Source organism: Colletotrichum destructivum, chromosome 6, assembly GCF_034447905.1.
Source record: "Colletotrichum destructivum chromosome 6, complete sequence".
Taxonomy (NCBI): Eukaryota; Fungi; Ascomycota; class Sordariomycetes; order Glomerellales; family Glomerellaceae; genus Colletotrichum; species Colletotrichum destructivum.
The window spans coordinates 219,828-234,544 of record NC_085901.1 but is presented as its reverse complement, the minus strand read 5'-3'; the positions used below and the strand labels follow the sequence as shown (position 1 = coordinate 234,544).

General features: G+C 51.4%; 6 protein-coding genes across 6 annotated transcripts; 4 read left to right on the top strand and 2 right to left on the bottom strand.

Annotated features, from left to right (window-relative positions):
• Positions 1-9: 9 nt before the first annotated feature.
• On the bottom strand, positions 10-1,126 carry CDEST_09246 (uncharacterized protein). The gene is made up of 2 exons (XM_062925405.1): positions 1,080-1,126; positions 10-1,017 (listed from the first exon to the last, which is right to left on the bottom strand). Exon 2 carries the CDS (start codon positions 996-998, stop codon positions 15-17), a length of 984 nt encoding a protein of 327 aa, XP_062781456.1. The 5' UTR covers positions 999-1,017; positions 1,080-1,126; the 3' UTR covers positions 10-14.
• A 1,652-nt stretch (positions 1,127-2,778) lies between these two features.
• CDEST_09245 (Putative serine/threonine-protein kinase Atg1) lies at positions 2,779-4,739 on the bottom strand (the record flags this gene model as incomplete). Its single annotated transcript, XM_062925404.1, has 3 exons — positions 3,856-4,739; positions 2,914-3,811; positions 2,779-2,840 (listed from the first exon to the last, which is right to left on the bottom strand). The coding sequence occupies exons 1-3, from the start codon at positions 4,648-4,650 to the stop codon at positions 2,779-2,781; spliced, it is 1,755 nt and encodes a 584-aa protein (XP_062781455.1). The 5' UTR covers positions 4,651-4,739.
• Positions 4,740-5,043: 304 nt separating this feature from the next.
• CDEST_09244 (uncharacterized protein) lies at positions 5,044-6,494 on the top strand. Its single transcript, XM_062925403.1, has 2 exons — positions 5,044-5,871; positions 5,918-6,494. Exons 1-2 carry the CDS (start codon positions 5,097-5,099, stop codon positions 6,322-6,324), a joined length of 1,182 nt encoding a protein of 393 aa, XP_062781454.1. The 5' UTR covers positions 5,044-5,096; the 3' UTR covers positions 6,325-6,494.
• A 349-nt stretch (positions 6,495-6,843) lies between these two features.
• On the top strand, positions 6,844-8,307 carry CDEST_09243 (uncharacterized protein). Its single transcript, XM_062925402.1, has 2 exons — positions 6,844-7,270; positions 7,317-8,307. Exons 1-2 carry the CDS (start codon positions 7,014-7,016, stop codon positions 8,041-8,043), a joined length of 984 nt encoding a protein of 327 aa, XP_062781453.1. The 5' UTR covers positions 6,844-7,013; the 3' UTR covers positions 8,044-8,307.
• A 1,033-nt stretch (positions 8,308-9,340) lies between these two features.
• CDEST_09242 (uncharacterized protein) lies at positions 9,341-9,667 on the top strand (the record flags this gene model as incomplete). The annotated part of the gene is made up of 2 exons (XM_062925401.1): positions 9,341-9,343; positions 9,449-9,667. 2 exons carry the CDS (start codon positions 9,341-9,343, stop codon positions 9,665-9,667), a joined length of 222 nt encoding a protein of 73 aa, XP_062781452.1.
• A 572-nt stretch (positions 9,668-10,239) lies between these two features.
• Positions 10,240-12,645, top strand: CDEST_09241 (Putative protein kinase). Its single transcript, XM_062925400.1, has one exon. It carries the CDS (start codon positions 10,285-10,287, stop codon positions 12,586-12,588), a length of 2,304 nt encoding a protein of 767 aa, XP_062781451.1. The 5' UTR covers positions 10,240-10,284; the 3' UTR covers positions 12,589-12,645.
• The last annotated feature ends 2,072 nt before the right edge of the window (positions 12,646-14,717 follow it).

Below are 14,717 nucleotides of genomic sequence, written 5' to 3'. Positions count from 1 at the left end.
ACACTCTCTGAAGCTCATCTAAACAAGAAGCGTGAACATTTGATAGTGAGCAGAAGGGGTGTAGGTACCATACCATCTTGCGCATGAACTGGATGAAATGGATAGACTGGACTGGCCGGACTGACCGGTTTGGGTGCATGGACTGGATTGACGGAGTTGACTGGTGCTGATATGGTGGGATCCTCTTCGTCATCGTCGCTGTCGTCACTGTCGCCACTTTCTACTAAAGCATCACCACTAGGCCGATGGCCCAGATCAACTTCGCGCCCAGTAGCTACGATTGCTTCGTTTCCAGCGGCCAGTTGAGAGGCCACACTGTTCCGACGATTGGTGAAAAGGCCCTGATAACTCATGCTGCACTCATTGCGTACGTCTAAAGGATGCTGGTAGCTGACGTTGAACTCATTATCGGGACGTTCCTCGCGACTATGAAGAGTATCGTTTTCTCCTTCGCTTTCTCGAGACTGCACAATAATCCTTCCAACTGACATGAAGCTTCTGGAACCTTCATGTAGCCTGGCTCGCTTGTATGTGTTCCCAGAGTCGTTAGCTGAGCTTTGTTTGGTTGTGTAGGGTGTCGACTGAGGACGTTTCCGAGGGGACGTGTGAGAGCGTCTTTCTTCTTCTAGTCGTTTTTCTGCGTGATATTTCTCAACCAAAGCTTGGGCTTGTTTCGTGAAGGCAGAGGGGATTCTATCTTTGCCAGACCATTGTGCTAAAGCATCACCCAACTGCTTTCGCTCGGTAGAGAGTGTTGTTACGGTGGATGCAAACAAACAGAGATAGTAAACTGAGTCCCCAAACTCCCGTCGTATGGTGAGCAGGCACTTCTGAGCTAGATTATGCCGACTTTGCGTAGGCTGAGCTGCTGTTTCTTGGTATGGTGGGTTACGAAGTAGGATGGCCGTTCGTGTCAATCTGTTGTTCAGATCGACATCGGATAATCCGAGGTGGAACTCGTCCAGGAAGATCGTAAATTTTTCGATGTGTCTAGCCATTACGGACCTTGAAAAACATCTGTGAGAGAGTGAGAACGGAAAGAGATAGGCTGTTGTTTGGAGGGATATATGGATGAATACATGAATGAAATAAGAGCAGATGGGATGGATGGATGAATGAATTATGGATAACAGCGGATAGATGAAGACAGGCAGAGTCACTCTTGGCATTTGGCTGTTGAATCCCTATTCGTTGGAGATAAATAAGACAAACGGAACCCCCACGAATCAAAATGGGCATCTTGATCCCTGTTTCGCTAATCATCACCCTGCAGAGGTGTGCAGCCTACCAGCTCACCCCCACTTACCCCGGTCGCACGACTCCATGGTGACCCAGCCCCACCAAAACTCACCAGGCGCTAGTGTGGCCACGCTGTTTGGTTATCGTTGGTTGGAGGCCCACAATCTTCCAACGGATAGACCCTAGTCTCCGTCACCGGTGATCCACCATAGCTTGGACATCTTACCACCTTCCCCTGGCCTTCTCAACCGCTTCATAAGAGACTAGCGCCAGGGCTAAGCGACATCGATCCAGAGCTGGACATCCGATTGTATTCTAATGCTGCGAATGTCGCCGAAATGAAGCCTGGACTGACGCGAGCGCCCATTTGCGATATCCTCCTCAGCAACTCCTACAACAAAGGCATCGCCACCCTACATTTCTACATTTCGGCCAAACAGAGCAACACTCCTATGATGAGAAATATTATTCGCAACAGAACCAATTTGTGGCCGTGATGATGGTGTCGCACAAGAGAGCGCCTAACAGAACGATAGCGGGCATATTTGGTTTGGCATGTTCGAAATCAAGATATGAGTGCCCGGTCACGATAACACTGGGCCAGGTCCTGAAAATGCCTGTCGGTATTCTGCAGGATGCCGTTGTCAGGTGTCCCGGGCCTCCAAGACATGTATCTTGCTCCAGTGAGTACAAGAATGACGTCAGGAATCACTGTACCACTTCCATTACCAATTGAGGTACTGTAGTAATTAGTCATCGATGGCCTGGCTTTCGCTGCGAAACAACTCACCAAGCCTGGAAACACTGAACTTGATGAAGTTATGCTATTGCTTCAAACAAAACACGCAAGTCGATTCAGTGCCCGAACTCTCGGTGACAAAATGGAAAAAGTATAATACCTATTTCATTGCAGTGTACATCCCGTTCATATCGACATCCTCGGAGCTATTGCCATTCTTCACACACCGGCCCTGCCCGCCGATGGACTTCAGAGTCACCAGGCCCTTCCTCCTCCTTTTCGCCATACCCACTCCGCTACTGATACGTCGCATCGCTCACCCATCGTACCGTCGCCATTACTGTGTGTCCATTGCTCGGTCGCTCACCCATTTCTGCAAACTGGCTCGTGGCATCCCCACGATGTGTTCTGCTGATGGGGTTGACGTGACTTCACCACCCTGGTGCCCTTCTTTGTCTATGTTGCCTTTTTGCCCCTCGCGCGACTAATACCAGTATCTTGTCCGCCCCAACTGCTTGTCTTCTCTCCCACGACCCCGGCAGCATGCCGTCGGGCAAATCGACCGCCAGCTGTGACGTGCCCATAAGCTCTAGACAATCTGCTGCCGTCTGATTCCCATTGATTCTCCGTTATACGTGGTTCTGTGTGTTGCTGGCTCGCTAAACGTTGCGATCGTCTCGGTGCCTTAGGTAAATGATGGTCTTCCTCCTGCTTATTTTTAAGCAGACTGCAACGCCTTTGAGACTCTACACAGGGACGGCAGCTTTCATGTGGGGTTCTCGATATTTTGCACGCAAGGTCTAGGAGTCGGCAACGAAGACAAGCATCTGATGCATCCGCGTCATCTTTTTCAGACCTCTCGCTAGGCCCACAAGGCGAAACCATGCGATTGTCGCGTGAAACAATCTGTGAATTGATGCTGTATGTTGAGTCACATGGCAGCCTTGGCGATTTAACAATAACTGGGGAAGGCTCAGCTCTGAGTGACGAGTAGACGTTGAAACTCGACTCTTCTTGAGCATCGGGCAACCAATCGCGAATTTGGGAGTAAGCATTGAAGCCTGTCCCTGGCGACTCATTATGCTGGCTACACTCGCTTTGGTCGTCCTCCGTTGGTGTCAGCACATGAGGTGCAGACGGGTCTTCTTCGAATGACGCCGTGTCAGGTATGCTCTCTTCGATTCTGCTTTCTAGTTGCTGCCAGTCGTTATCCGGTAAGTCTAACACAGTATTCCCATCGAAAAGGGACTTATGAGGTAGCGTAAAGTATGGCAAGCAGTTGAGGCTGAAGATTGCAGGACAACGGGTCCTCGGCTGTGGTGCGAGCCAGTTCTGGATAACATCAACAAGATAGGTAGTCCGACAGTTCGAGAGACAGCACTGAAGCGTGAACCACCAAAAAGGATCTGTTTTTTGTTGGACGCAAGCTGGGATCCCATGGGAGAACTGTAAAGCCACAATGCCAAGCGACCAGATATCGATTCGGTCGGTAATATCAACATCGTCTTCGTCGAACATCTCTGGTGCAGCGTAGAGCGCAGTGAACTTCCTGTCTTCCGGTGATTTTGGCGTTCTCGCAGTGGTGAAGCCGCTAAGCTTGACGTAAATGGGATCCCGCGACCTGACCAATATGCTGGCAGGCTTGACGTCTCGATGGATGATGCCACGTTGGTGAATATAGCCGAGGGCTTGGAGAAGCTGCTTCAGAACCTCTCTCAATTCAAGAGGTGAGAACTGGCGTACTACGTTCTCTTCTTCGAGGGTAATACCGACGTATTCCATGACAAGCGCGCGTGGTTCGGCAAAGAACCCGATAAACCGGACGATGTGTTCCTGTTTCGTTAGCTAGGTTTACCATACTGATTAGGTTGGCTTACATGTGAGATCTCCTCCAATAACTCCGCTTCTTGGTTTGCCTCTTCGTTGGGCCGGCCATGATGGTAGTACTTCACGGCGTAGACCTGACCGGTCTTTCGATGCACTTCCCAGTACACGGCCCCACTCTCCCCATACCCAATCTTTGGTCCGCGGTGATATGAACCCGTCTTTGATGGCGCTCGGCTCGTTCTCAACATTGAGCCGAGCTCGAGGTGCTGAAGGTCTGAGGGGAGGCTCGCATTCTTTGCCGTAAACTCGGCCCACTTCTCCAGGAACGCGGGCCGGTGCCTTCTATGGCTCGGAAATCGTATCTGGAGATCAAAATGTCCGAAGAGGACGTGTACTTGCGTATCGCCTGATATACGTCTGGTTGACTTGACCACCTGGCCCGTGTCTCCAACCAGGATCTTGGTGGCATGCTGACTGTAATTCCGGAAATGGAAGGTTCCTGGTGTAGATAGGTTGGGAATGATGGAGAACTGTTGGTTGCTGATGCCTCTCCTTTGGTCATTGTCAAGCAGGATGTCACACTGGTCCGCATTGCTGCCGAACGTGAAGCCCAGGTGAGTATCCCTTGGTAAGCGATCTGTGGTGACTCGCAGGAAGGACACTGGTGGGAAGATGGGAGCCGGCGTACCATCTCTGGAAAGGTCTTCGCGGGAGTAGGGGCAAGGATCGGGAGCATAGGTCTGTTCCTCTTTGTGGACTAGGTAGACCGAGTGATGCGGGTCGAACACAAAGATGCTCTGGGAATGTATGGTGAAGAGAGTTTTTTCCTCAATTGAAGTAGTCATGATGTTTGAAATTCCAGATTCCAGATGTGAACTGTCGCTGCTGTGAATTACACAGCTTCTGGAAGGGATGAGGAACTCTTTTTAGTGTGGCCACCGTTATTGAAAGGCTTGGTATCATCTAACAATATTACGCTTGCACTAATACAACTGATACACTATGTTTACTCATTGGTCGAATCATATTAGGTTACCTTGTGGTACAGTGTGGCCGACCACCAGACCAGTCAGGGGTCAGCGTGTTGAGCGGGGTACTGATGGATGAATGGATCATGAATGAATTATGAATGATGAGATCGCGAGTGACAAGGGGTGTGTGGGTCAACCATAAATGCAGCTTATGTAAGGACGACCAAGAAACTAGCACGCTGGACCTTAACCCAAGTGCCGAGACGGTTGTGTCGGTTCTGTTCACATTTCCCAAACACAACTTGTCATTCTAATCAAACATGCCTCCGAATTCTTTCCAACGTTTGTCAAAAGCCGGCCTTGATAAATTACAAGCCACTGCTGAGACGATATCGCCGCCCTATCCCGAGAACCGAATTGCTTACAGAGTCGAGCAGGTTAAGAAAGAGATATACGCCCTTGCATGGAGCCTAGATAGGATCGGAGAGGCAGGCCGGCGAATCTTACGCGACGAGAAACTTACTATCACCGGACCCAACGATGTCCGATCCCTTTCCGATCGAATTTCGAATTCCGAACTGGACGATCTCGCGTTCTGGGAGGATACACTCGAGAGTTTGGGGAACCACAAGGGAACAATCCAGCTTGAAAGGGTGAAGGGATGGGTCTACAAGACAATGGTTGGCCTCTGGCGACAGGGGAAAGATGGGCGCAGTGCGCTGAGAAGAGCAGGATTGTCACTTAGAGGTTGCGAGGTGCGTTGCCAAACGCAAGCCATCCAACATGAGCCCAGCGACCAGTTGATGTTCTGGGAGGGCAAGCTCCAATATCTCGAGGACGAATACGCGTCTTTGCACCGGCCGATCCCAAAGTCAGCTCCGATGCTCGAGTTCATTTCCTCGGATTCCGAAGTGGAAGAGGATAATGCCGAACAAGCTCTGGCCGAAGAATACATACGCAGCTGGCATGGCCGGAGGAAGGACATCGAGGTGTGGGCTGAAGCTACACCGACCGGAACAGAAGTGCTCCGATCGCCCTGTGTCGACTCCAAACTGGGTGACACGCAAGCGGGGCCTAGAGAATCCAGTGTCGCAAGTAAGTGTTTCCAACCTTTCGCCAGATCATGTCTGACAAGTCGAAGGGAACTCCTTGCTGCGACCGCCGAGATGCACAAAAAGGAAACGGTCTGCAAGTACCGAAGATGAAGACCGGGTCGTAATTCTTAGTGGGAACAGAAGTAAACGACAGATGTCAAGCGAACCGCGTGCCGACAGGATATCGGTGCTCTCGGACGTCTGCAAAGCGCAACCGGCAGTACAGCGTGTCGAATTACCGAGCTCACGCAGGCCCAGACCATCGCATGCCCCGGTGCAAGAGGAGAAGCGGCGACTACGCGCGCCATCGGCAGATGTTACGACTAAGCCTGTTCCGCCCAGCGTGAAGCGCAGACGGAGGACCAGGCATAATAGATCTATGCAAGCCACGCCTGAACCCGCTCTGAGGAGGAGTTTGCGTCTAGCGGCTTTGAGGACTAGAAACACAAAATGATTGTATGTTCGTAATTATAAAACGAGAGTTCGATACCCGAAAATGCCCACGAGATACCGAAACAAAGTAACTCAAGACAAAAGAAAGTGCTGTTAATGTGTAACGAGTTCGAGCATACCAGCAGGCACATGGGAGAGAGGGTAAAGAATGACTTGATCAGCTACATTTCCAGACGTCAATTGAATCGTGTTCCCCGTAGGGCAATCAGGTGAAAGGTCACATGACGAATGGATTGTCAGCGAGGCTCCTGCGACAGTTGGAAAGAGGGACAGCGTGGTGAAGAAACCTATGCGCAAGGCAGGCATAACGGTCAGAGAACGACGCGGAGTTGAGAAGATTTCATTTACGGATGATATATTATGTAATGGATGATGAATAGATGAATGGTGCATGAGTGAATGAGCAAGTGAATAGATGAATAGATTGGAAATGGATTCATAAGCCAGTGTTGCCATTGCGACGTCAGTTTGCATGAGGGCCTTGTCCAAGCCTCGTTGACTACCCCTTAACTACTAACAAGGCAAAACAACTGAAGTTGAGGATGGAGAACAACCTAGGTAGGCCGCACTATCACCAGAAGAACATCATCAATACGACTATATAAGACCGGAAGGTTCTGTCGCTTCTCTCCGGTCAAATATGGCGCTGCACTATCGCCAACATACACTTCGTATTTGCATCAACTCAACATGGACCTGCCTTCCATTCTTCTCTATAGAGCTGCCCGCGTTGCGATAAGACTACCTGACGAGAGTCTTGTGACCACGGAAAGCGAAGAACGGCAATTCCTTTACATCACACAGGATGGCGTAATCGGCGGAACAGGTCTCGTTGCTACATACCTTATGCAGCCGGAAATGTCAAGTGCTCGAGCAAGAATCATTCGCTGGTCGATGCACCCTATTTGCAACTATGTTTGGAGTATCAAAACCGATTCTGGGAAGTTGTAAGTACGCTCTCTTTGTTCCGAGCATAGACCTGACGAGACGCAGACGGGTGAAGTTCATATCACCATGGCAACCCTTTGCTCAATTGACTTGGTTCCCGCATACCAGAGGATCTCGATGTATGGCAACGGCATACTTTGCTTATGATCCTGGTGAGGTGGTCGTACGGACGGGTCCCTCAGGTCGGGTAGTCGGGAAAGCAACTCCAACGCTGTTTTCTGGCCACGGCTCGCCCATGACATATTTTATCGAATTTGAACATGTCGTGGAATGCGACCTGATTGTTCTCTTTCAGCCAGAGGATGCGACTTTGGCCCCTGTGCTGTCCCAAGCATTTCCGAGAACAGCTATCAAATGGGATACTCAGGTTGCGCTGCCAATCTCGCATCATCTTGACGACGCTGCCAGCTCAGTTGGCACTTCTCCAGACAGAGCTACGAAGGCAGACTTCATGCAATCTGAAAATGGGGGCCTGGCTACGACAGACGCAAGGATCGCTGTTGCTGGCGCTGCTTCAGAGGATTATCACAAGGACTTCTTCGTCCCACTTCGAGCGGATGTCTACTCTACAGACCCACGACCCGACCGACCTAATATCGACTCAGCCCACTTCTATTCTCTATGCACTGCTAGCCCTAGTTCAACATCAAGCTCAGCTTCCAATCCATACGCAGATGATCCACGACATACGCCCTTCATCTTTGCGGACGACCTCGGAGCCCAACAGAATGCCGAGGACGATCGATGCATCGTGGTCAAGCCTCTGTTCTGACCCCATGAGCTCAAACCAACTGGCGTGCCCCGCAGCAGTTCTAAACGGCTTAGCCACGCTTTCGATGAACTACCATTCCGGGGATTATCGATATCGACCACGTACAGTTGAATGATTGGCATTGGATGGGACTCTGGTTTGAACAATTGGTCATATATTACAGCAAGAAGATATTATTTGAATAGGCCAGCTGCCCACAAGGCTGCCACGGGCTGGGCCTGCGCGGTAGCTCAAGCCCCCGGGCATACCATACAAGCAGCCTGCGGCCGAGGCCTGTCAGGCCTTCATCCTACCGTTCGTTAGGCATCAGTACTATTAATAGAACAAATGCTGTTTCACCCTGCCGGAGGGCTGCACCGTATACGGTATCTAACCTGTGATATCAACACATATATATGTAGCATGGTTGTTTAGGGTCCTTTTTCAGTGCAATCTTGAGATCGGTGGCCTCAACCCAAGCTCCACAAATTCGTCTGGCCCTTGGGTTGCATTTACAGTATGGGCTGTGACACTAGAAGACCAATTCGCCAATTAATCAAGGGGTGCCAAGTGCCCCGTGCCGCAACAGACTCTTGGTTGCGCTATACTTGCATGAACCAAGGGAGGTGTTGTCGGTCTAACCAGCCAGAGATGTTGGCATGTCCGAATTCCCTCTGCATCACATCCAGGGCTTGTTGTATAGCGGTCTATCGCGCTTCAATATCGACTTTATGGCCTGCCTCAAATGCAGCTAGGCCAACGTTTCCATACGTCAAGGGCAAGCGAGATTTCCTGATACTATTCTAGTGGCCGAGCCAGGACAAAGTGCTACACGTGGACTTAACGTGTAATTGGATGACTCTGAGGATCTTGGATCTGGGAGCCCCTATTGGGCCTACCCCGCCCTTGGCGAAAATGGGGCCTTGGTCAGCAATGTTAGTAAGGTTATAAGGCCGGGCTGGCTGCGGCCCCGAATTCTGGGCAACACCCACTCCAAAAACGTGGCCGGCGGTTTGACCAATCAATACACACTTTCCAGTCAAGATCCACCATGCGCCGAGATCCGACCGATGGTTGGTTTCCAATTTAGCCAAAAACAGCCGAGGCTTGAATTCTCTCCATCCCTTTTTTAACTATCTTCTTGTTTTCTTGTTTCCTTGCTTCCGTGCTCATTCCCCCGCTCTGCGTCCTCCTCTCTCTCCCCCCATGTCAAAACACTTCCGTTCGTTGTCTAAGGTGCTTGAGCATTTTGAGAACAATGCTGAAACAACCAGCAGGCACGAGACGAACTTTTCCACAGCAATCGGCTTGTTTCCAGATGGTGGGTGTCGCTCTGAAGACAGCGCACCAACCGTGTCAAAGCGCAAGGCGACCTTCAAACTCTTGAAGAGGATTCAAGACGACCTCGGCTTTGACATTTTCCCAGCCCTACCAGGATACGCGAGAAGACCAAGATCAAGACCGCCTACAACCAATGGCCAAGGTACCATCCGGAACAAGCGGCCCCGCAAGCGGCCCTAGGACCGGACGCCCGGACCAGGCTGAACTCGAGGATCACACGACCAACGCTGGATCCAGGTCAATCCCAGGAGAACCAACCGAGCCGGAGCAGGTCCCCGACGAAGAAGATCCAGAAGAGGCCTAACCCGACAGCTACCCAGGAATTGGAGACGATCACGGTAGCTGCGGAGAGCTCACGACCGGACACCACGAGAAAGTCTGCCACGTCGTCCCACTGCTTTTTCAAGCAGCATCCAGTGTGCTCACTGGAGGCCGCTGAGAGTACAATCGCAGCCCAAAATGACTTTTTCGCAGCCCAAAGCAACACCTCTATATCCTCATCTACGTAATCTACCCCTCTTCTTGCGCTTGTCTGTATCCTCACATCGTTGTGCTCTTAATGCATCGCCCCTTTCCCTAATATCTGCCATGTGTATCTGCGCGCTTCCTTGTCGTCCGGGGTTGTGTCCACTCAGCGTCCTAGCATGGTACAGACTGACGCTCAAATCCCAGTCACTCAGCCGATTCACTCGTGAAAAACGCTAGCTGAGAGCGCTTGTTAAGGCAGTTCCACCTCAGCCACAGGGGGCTCTGCACAGCCTCTACGCTAGGGGGCACCTTGAGGTGAATTACCTAATCACCCAGGAGTCAGGCCTTCATACCACCTTCCCACTTTTCCATATCATCCCCCATGTGTTAAATACAATCGAACCATCACTGCCAGAACCTTGTTATTTTTCAACTCCCTTCAGTCTGACCACAATGGAGGTTGAACTTGCCAAACTGCGTCAGCAACTTCGAGAAGAACAACAACGACGCGAGGAAGCTGAACGCCGACGCGAGGAAGAACAACACCGACGCGAGGAAGCTGAACGCCGACGCGAGGAAGAACAACACCGACGCGAGGAAGCTGAACGCCGACGCGAGGAAGAACAACACCGACGTAAGGAAGCTGAGGAACTTGCGATAACTTCACGACCACAAACACTTCAGGCTTATCTCGAGGCCTGCCACTCGCTCAGTCTCGCCATTCAGGTCGTTACCGACCGCTCTCTAACTACGCAAGGCGACACGACCAACCCGACCGGTCGGATTTTTCCTCGACGAATCATCCCGTGGGATGACTTCGCAACAGCACAAGAAGAGGTCTGGGCCCATTTATTGGACCAGCAATTCTCTTCCCAGCCCCTCTTCCCATCTCAACATCAATTGGACTATGTGATGTCCCTGGTCAGCTCGATCAGTAGCGAAATTGGGCTCCGGAATTACGAACGCGATACTGTCGAAAACGCGGTGCAAAAACTCGTCGATGAGGCGTACCATAACCTGCGACTGCGAACCGATCTTGGCTTACAGGGAACCGTGACGTTCGAGAGCCATACGAACCTTGGCGAGACTGACGACAGCTTATCTGAACACCTGCATCGTATGTCCATCGAGAAGGGCGATGCAGGCCAACCAGCCCCAGCCTCGAGGCCGCCGAGCCGCAAGCCCCAGCGTAGGGCGCGGGGGAAGGGCAATCGGGCGGACCAGTTCTGCATACAACGCACCTCCGACGGTCGGAACATTCCTGCCGTGGCGATCGAGTACAAGGCGCCGCATAAGCTGGGGCGCAACGAGGTCGTCACAGGCCTGGCGTCCGAGATCCAGCCGGAACGCGACGTGATTAACAAAGACGGCGAGGGGTTCGCGTATGCTTCGAAGGCGCTTGCTGCCGCCGTTGTCACCCAGCTCTTCTCCTATATGATTGGCAAGGGCATCCAGTATGGATACGTGTGTACAGGCGAGGCCTTCGTCTTCCTACACATTCCAGATGATCCCACTACCGTCCGCTATCACGTATGCGTCCCCAATCTAGACGTCTTGGATAACGACGTGAATAGACTTCACCGTACGGCTGTCGCGCAGGTCTTCGCTTTTATCATCCAGGCCCTGCGTGTCGAGCCGCCTCCTCCGAGCTGGCATGACGCGGCTGCGGCCCTCGACACCTGGGCTGTAGAATATGACGACGTACTGAGAAAAATCCCCGAATCCGTACGCAAGGGCAAGCAAGCTCTCGCCTCTCCCTACAAACCCCAACGCTGGCGAGGCTTCAAGCGCTCGCCGATTCAGACACGCTCTCGCTGCAAGCAATCCGATACGAACACAAGTCTAAGGGACCATAGCAGCGACGATGAAGAAGACACTCGGCCTTTCTCTACACCAAGTCCATCAACTCGTCTTAACAAAAACGCCATAACTTTGTCAACAGGCACAGGCTCGACCGGTAAACAGGGTCAACGTCGGCAGGAAGAGCAAAAGAAGCAACAAAGGATACAAGACCGCCCGTTCTGCACTTCAAAATGCCTCCGAGGATTGGCATATGGCGGTCCAATGGACAAGACCTGTCCTAATTTTGAAGATCATGGACACCATCACATCAATCGAGAACAATTCCTCCGGTCCATCCTCATTCAGCTCGCTCAAGACCGCGGCCGCGATGCGGACGCCGTACCACTCTACCTATCCGGGTCGATTGGGTCGCTTTTCAAGGTGCGGCTATCATCCTCCGGCTACACACTTGTTGCCAAAGGCGTTGAGAGGGTTGACCTTGGTCGCTTGCGACACGAGAACGACTTATACGATCGATTGCAGCCCATCCAGGGGATACATGTACCGGTATGCCTTGGTAGTGTGGATCTAGTCCTCCCATACTACTACGACAGTGGTGTCTTTGAGCACTTCTTGTTCCTCAGCTGGGCTGGACTGCCTCTGTTTGACTTCATCAACCGAACTACCAAGGTCGATATTGTGAATAAGGTTACGGCAGCTTACAAGAGAATCCACAGGCTGCACATTCTTCACCATGATGCGGAGCCGCGCAACATCATGTACGATCAAAAAAGTGGCCACGTCATGATTGTGGATTTCGAGCGGGCCGAGTTCCGTAGTCGTCAACCCCTAGGCTCACTCGGCCCTAACGCTCAGAATCAGAGTAAGCGACGGAGAACACAGAAGCAAGGAAAGGATGATTTCGAGAAAGAACAGGAATCTGTCACTGGAAGCTTGTTGAGGCTGATGAAATGAAACCTAGGGCATCTGAATTCAATTTTGACAGGGCTTCCTTGACTACAGACCCGCCTCAGGCATTTATATCCAATCGGATGATCCGCAAAGATACACAAGCGCTCTCTGCGTGATATGACAGAAAGTGGGTCTTGCATCCCCTTAAGAAAGGCACCCTGTCGTACGTTGGCCAACCAGAGTGCCGATCTGGAGGTGCCATTCCAACAGCCACGCTTGAGCCAGTGGGTGCTATGCCAAGAGCAGTTCACGGGTGTAATAAGCGGCTTTATCCATGGCCATCTTCAACCCTTGCAAGAAGCAGGCCACGGGCGCTTTCAGTCTCCACTCAGAGAACCTTTCACAGACGCCAGAGAAGAGGCAAAAGTACAGGAGACGCATCCTGGAAATAGTGGCGCCATTCCCCTTTTCAGGCACCATGCGATTGAGTACACTACTGCAAAAAGAGCAAGGCTTGCGGAAGCTTTTGGTTGCCCTTCTCAAATGGAGTGTAAACTGGAGCATACTGTAGAACCCACCCATTAAGCACGGCTCCGCTACAAAGGGGGACACTCCCTGGCCTGTCCTCACTTGTCAAGTCTCGACCAACAGTTGCATCGATAGGTCAAATGCATCGTGCTTATCGCGCATGTCACATTTGCAACCGTCCCAAGGTAAGCCACGTACGTCGCAATTATGCCATGTATGCATCTTCAACAGCGCCTCGCTTGCGGGCGTATTGGGCCCATAATCAAAAGCTACTTCACTGGTGAGCCGCGGCCAAAGCGTTTCAACACTTGTGCCCATCAAATAGCGTGTCTCCATCGGTTCTTACTGTGCGTCACTGTGTAACGACCCTTCTCGGCCATCGGTATCCAATCGGATGATCCGCAAGGTTACACGAGCGCTCTCGGTGTGCTGAAAGATTGAAAGTTACGCACAACGCAGTACTGTACTTACATCTTGTAGACGGCAGGACACCATAAATAATTCCTCTGAGAACACCAGACCATGTTATGCTGTCATGTCTTTTTCAGGGGTTATTGTCTGCCTTGCTGGCCTGTACGACCTTGTCATGCATGGGCTGTCGCTGCACCATTTCAGCGATAAGCAAGGCGTGGACGGACGCGTAACCAATGCTCAATCTGCCAAGTTTGGTTATACATAACTCCACCCCCCCCCCCCCCCCCCCGAGCGCTCAGTTATGTCGTCCTTCAGATGTACCGGATGATGGCCAAACCAATGTCCGACTACTGTTATTTTATCCACAAGCATACGTATATTAACTAGTTCCCCGCAACTCATGTTGACATGCACACGCCTGACGGATAGACTGGAGCACAGGACCACCCATCCAGCACGGCTCCGCTGCAAAGGGTTGAGCACTCCCTGGCCTGTCCATTGCTCGTCAAGTCTCGACCAACAGTTACATCGAATGGATCAAGCACATCGTACGTATCGCGCATGGCAAATTTGCAACCTCTGGGCAGTACTGTTAGTCACCTTAAGGTGGGCCACGTACATCGTATGTTAATGCATCCTCAAAAGCGCCTTGCTTGCGGACGTATTGGGCCATCAAATCTACTTCTCTGGCGGCAGAGCAGCAGCCAAGGCGTCTTAACCCTAGTATGTCTTCCTCAATTCTTACAGGGCTTCCCTGTCCACAGACCCGCTTCAGCGATCAGTATCCAATCGGATGATCCGCAAGGCTGCACGAACGTTCTTCGTGTGATGAAAGATAGGAAGTAAGCTTGCTACATGACAGAATCCTTGCATGCTTCTATGCGAGTCATGGACATAACCCATTCAGAATGGTCTGACTGTACTTAAACAGGCCAGCCTGTCATTTCCACCTGGCCCTAGCTCTGTAACAGTTATTAGGATAGCATTAGGCCCACAAGCCTGTGGTGATCCCATCCACTCTTTAGTACGAATAGACACTTGACGGTTTGTCAGGGTGACCAGCGGAATATGCATACATGAGTGAGCAGAAAAGAGTGTCTACTGCCTCCTAAGAAACATGAAAGTCCAGCACCTAAGAAGGAAAAAGCTGCAGATTAAGTATATATGGAGGTTCAATGATCCCGGCATGAACTTCATCCCTTGAGGGCACAAAAGAGTCATATTCCTACAAAACTGGGCTCACGGCGGTC

Bases quoted from the DNA above. Each gene is read 5' to 3' on its own strand.
- CDEST_09246 (XM_062925405.1), bottom strand. From the start codon at position 998: ATGGCTAGACACATCGAAAAATTTACGATCTTCCTGGACGAGTTCCAC.
- CDEST_09244 (XM_062925403.1), top strand. From the start codon at position 5,097: ATGCCTCCGAATTCTTTCCAACGTTTGTCAAAAGCCGGCCTTGATAAA. The intron at 5,872-5,917 runs GTAAGTGTTTCC...GACAAGTCGAAG, and splicing joins TAGAGAATCCAGTGTCGCAA to GGAACTCCTTGCTGCGACCG.
- CDEST_09243 (XM_062925402.1), top strand. From the start codon at position 7,014: ATGGACCTGCCTTCCATTCTTCTCTATAGAGCTGCCCGCGTTGCGATA. The intron at 7,271-7,316 runs GTAAGTACGCTC...GACGAGACGCAG, and splicing joins AAAACCGATTCTGGGAAGTT to ACGGGTGAAGTTCATATCAC.
- CDEST_09241 (XM_062925400.1), top strand. From the start codon at position 10,285: ATGGAGGTTGAACTTGCCAAACTGCGTCAGCAACTTCGAGAAGAACAA.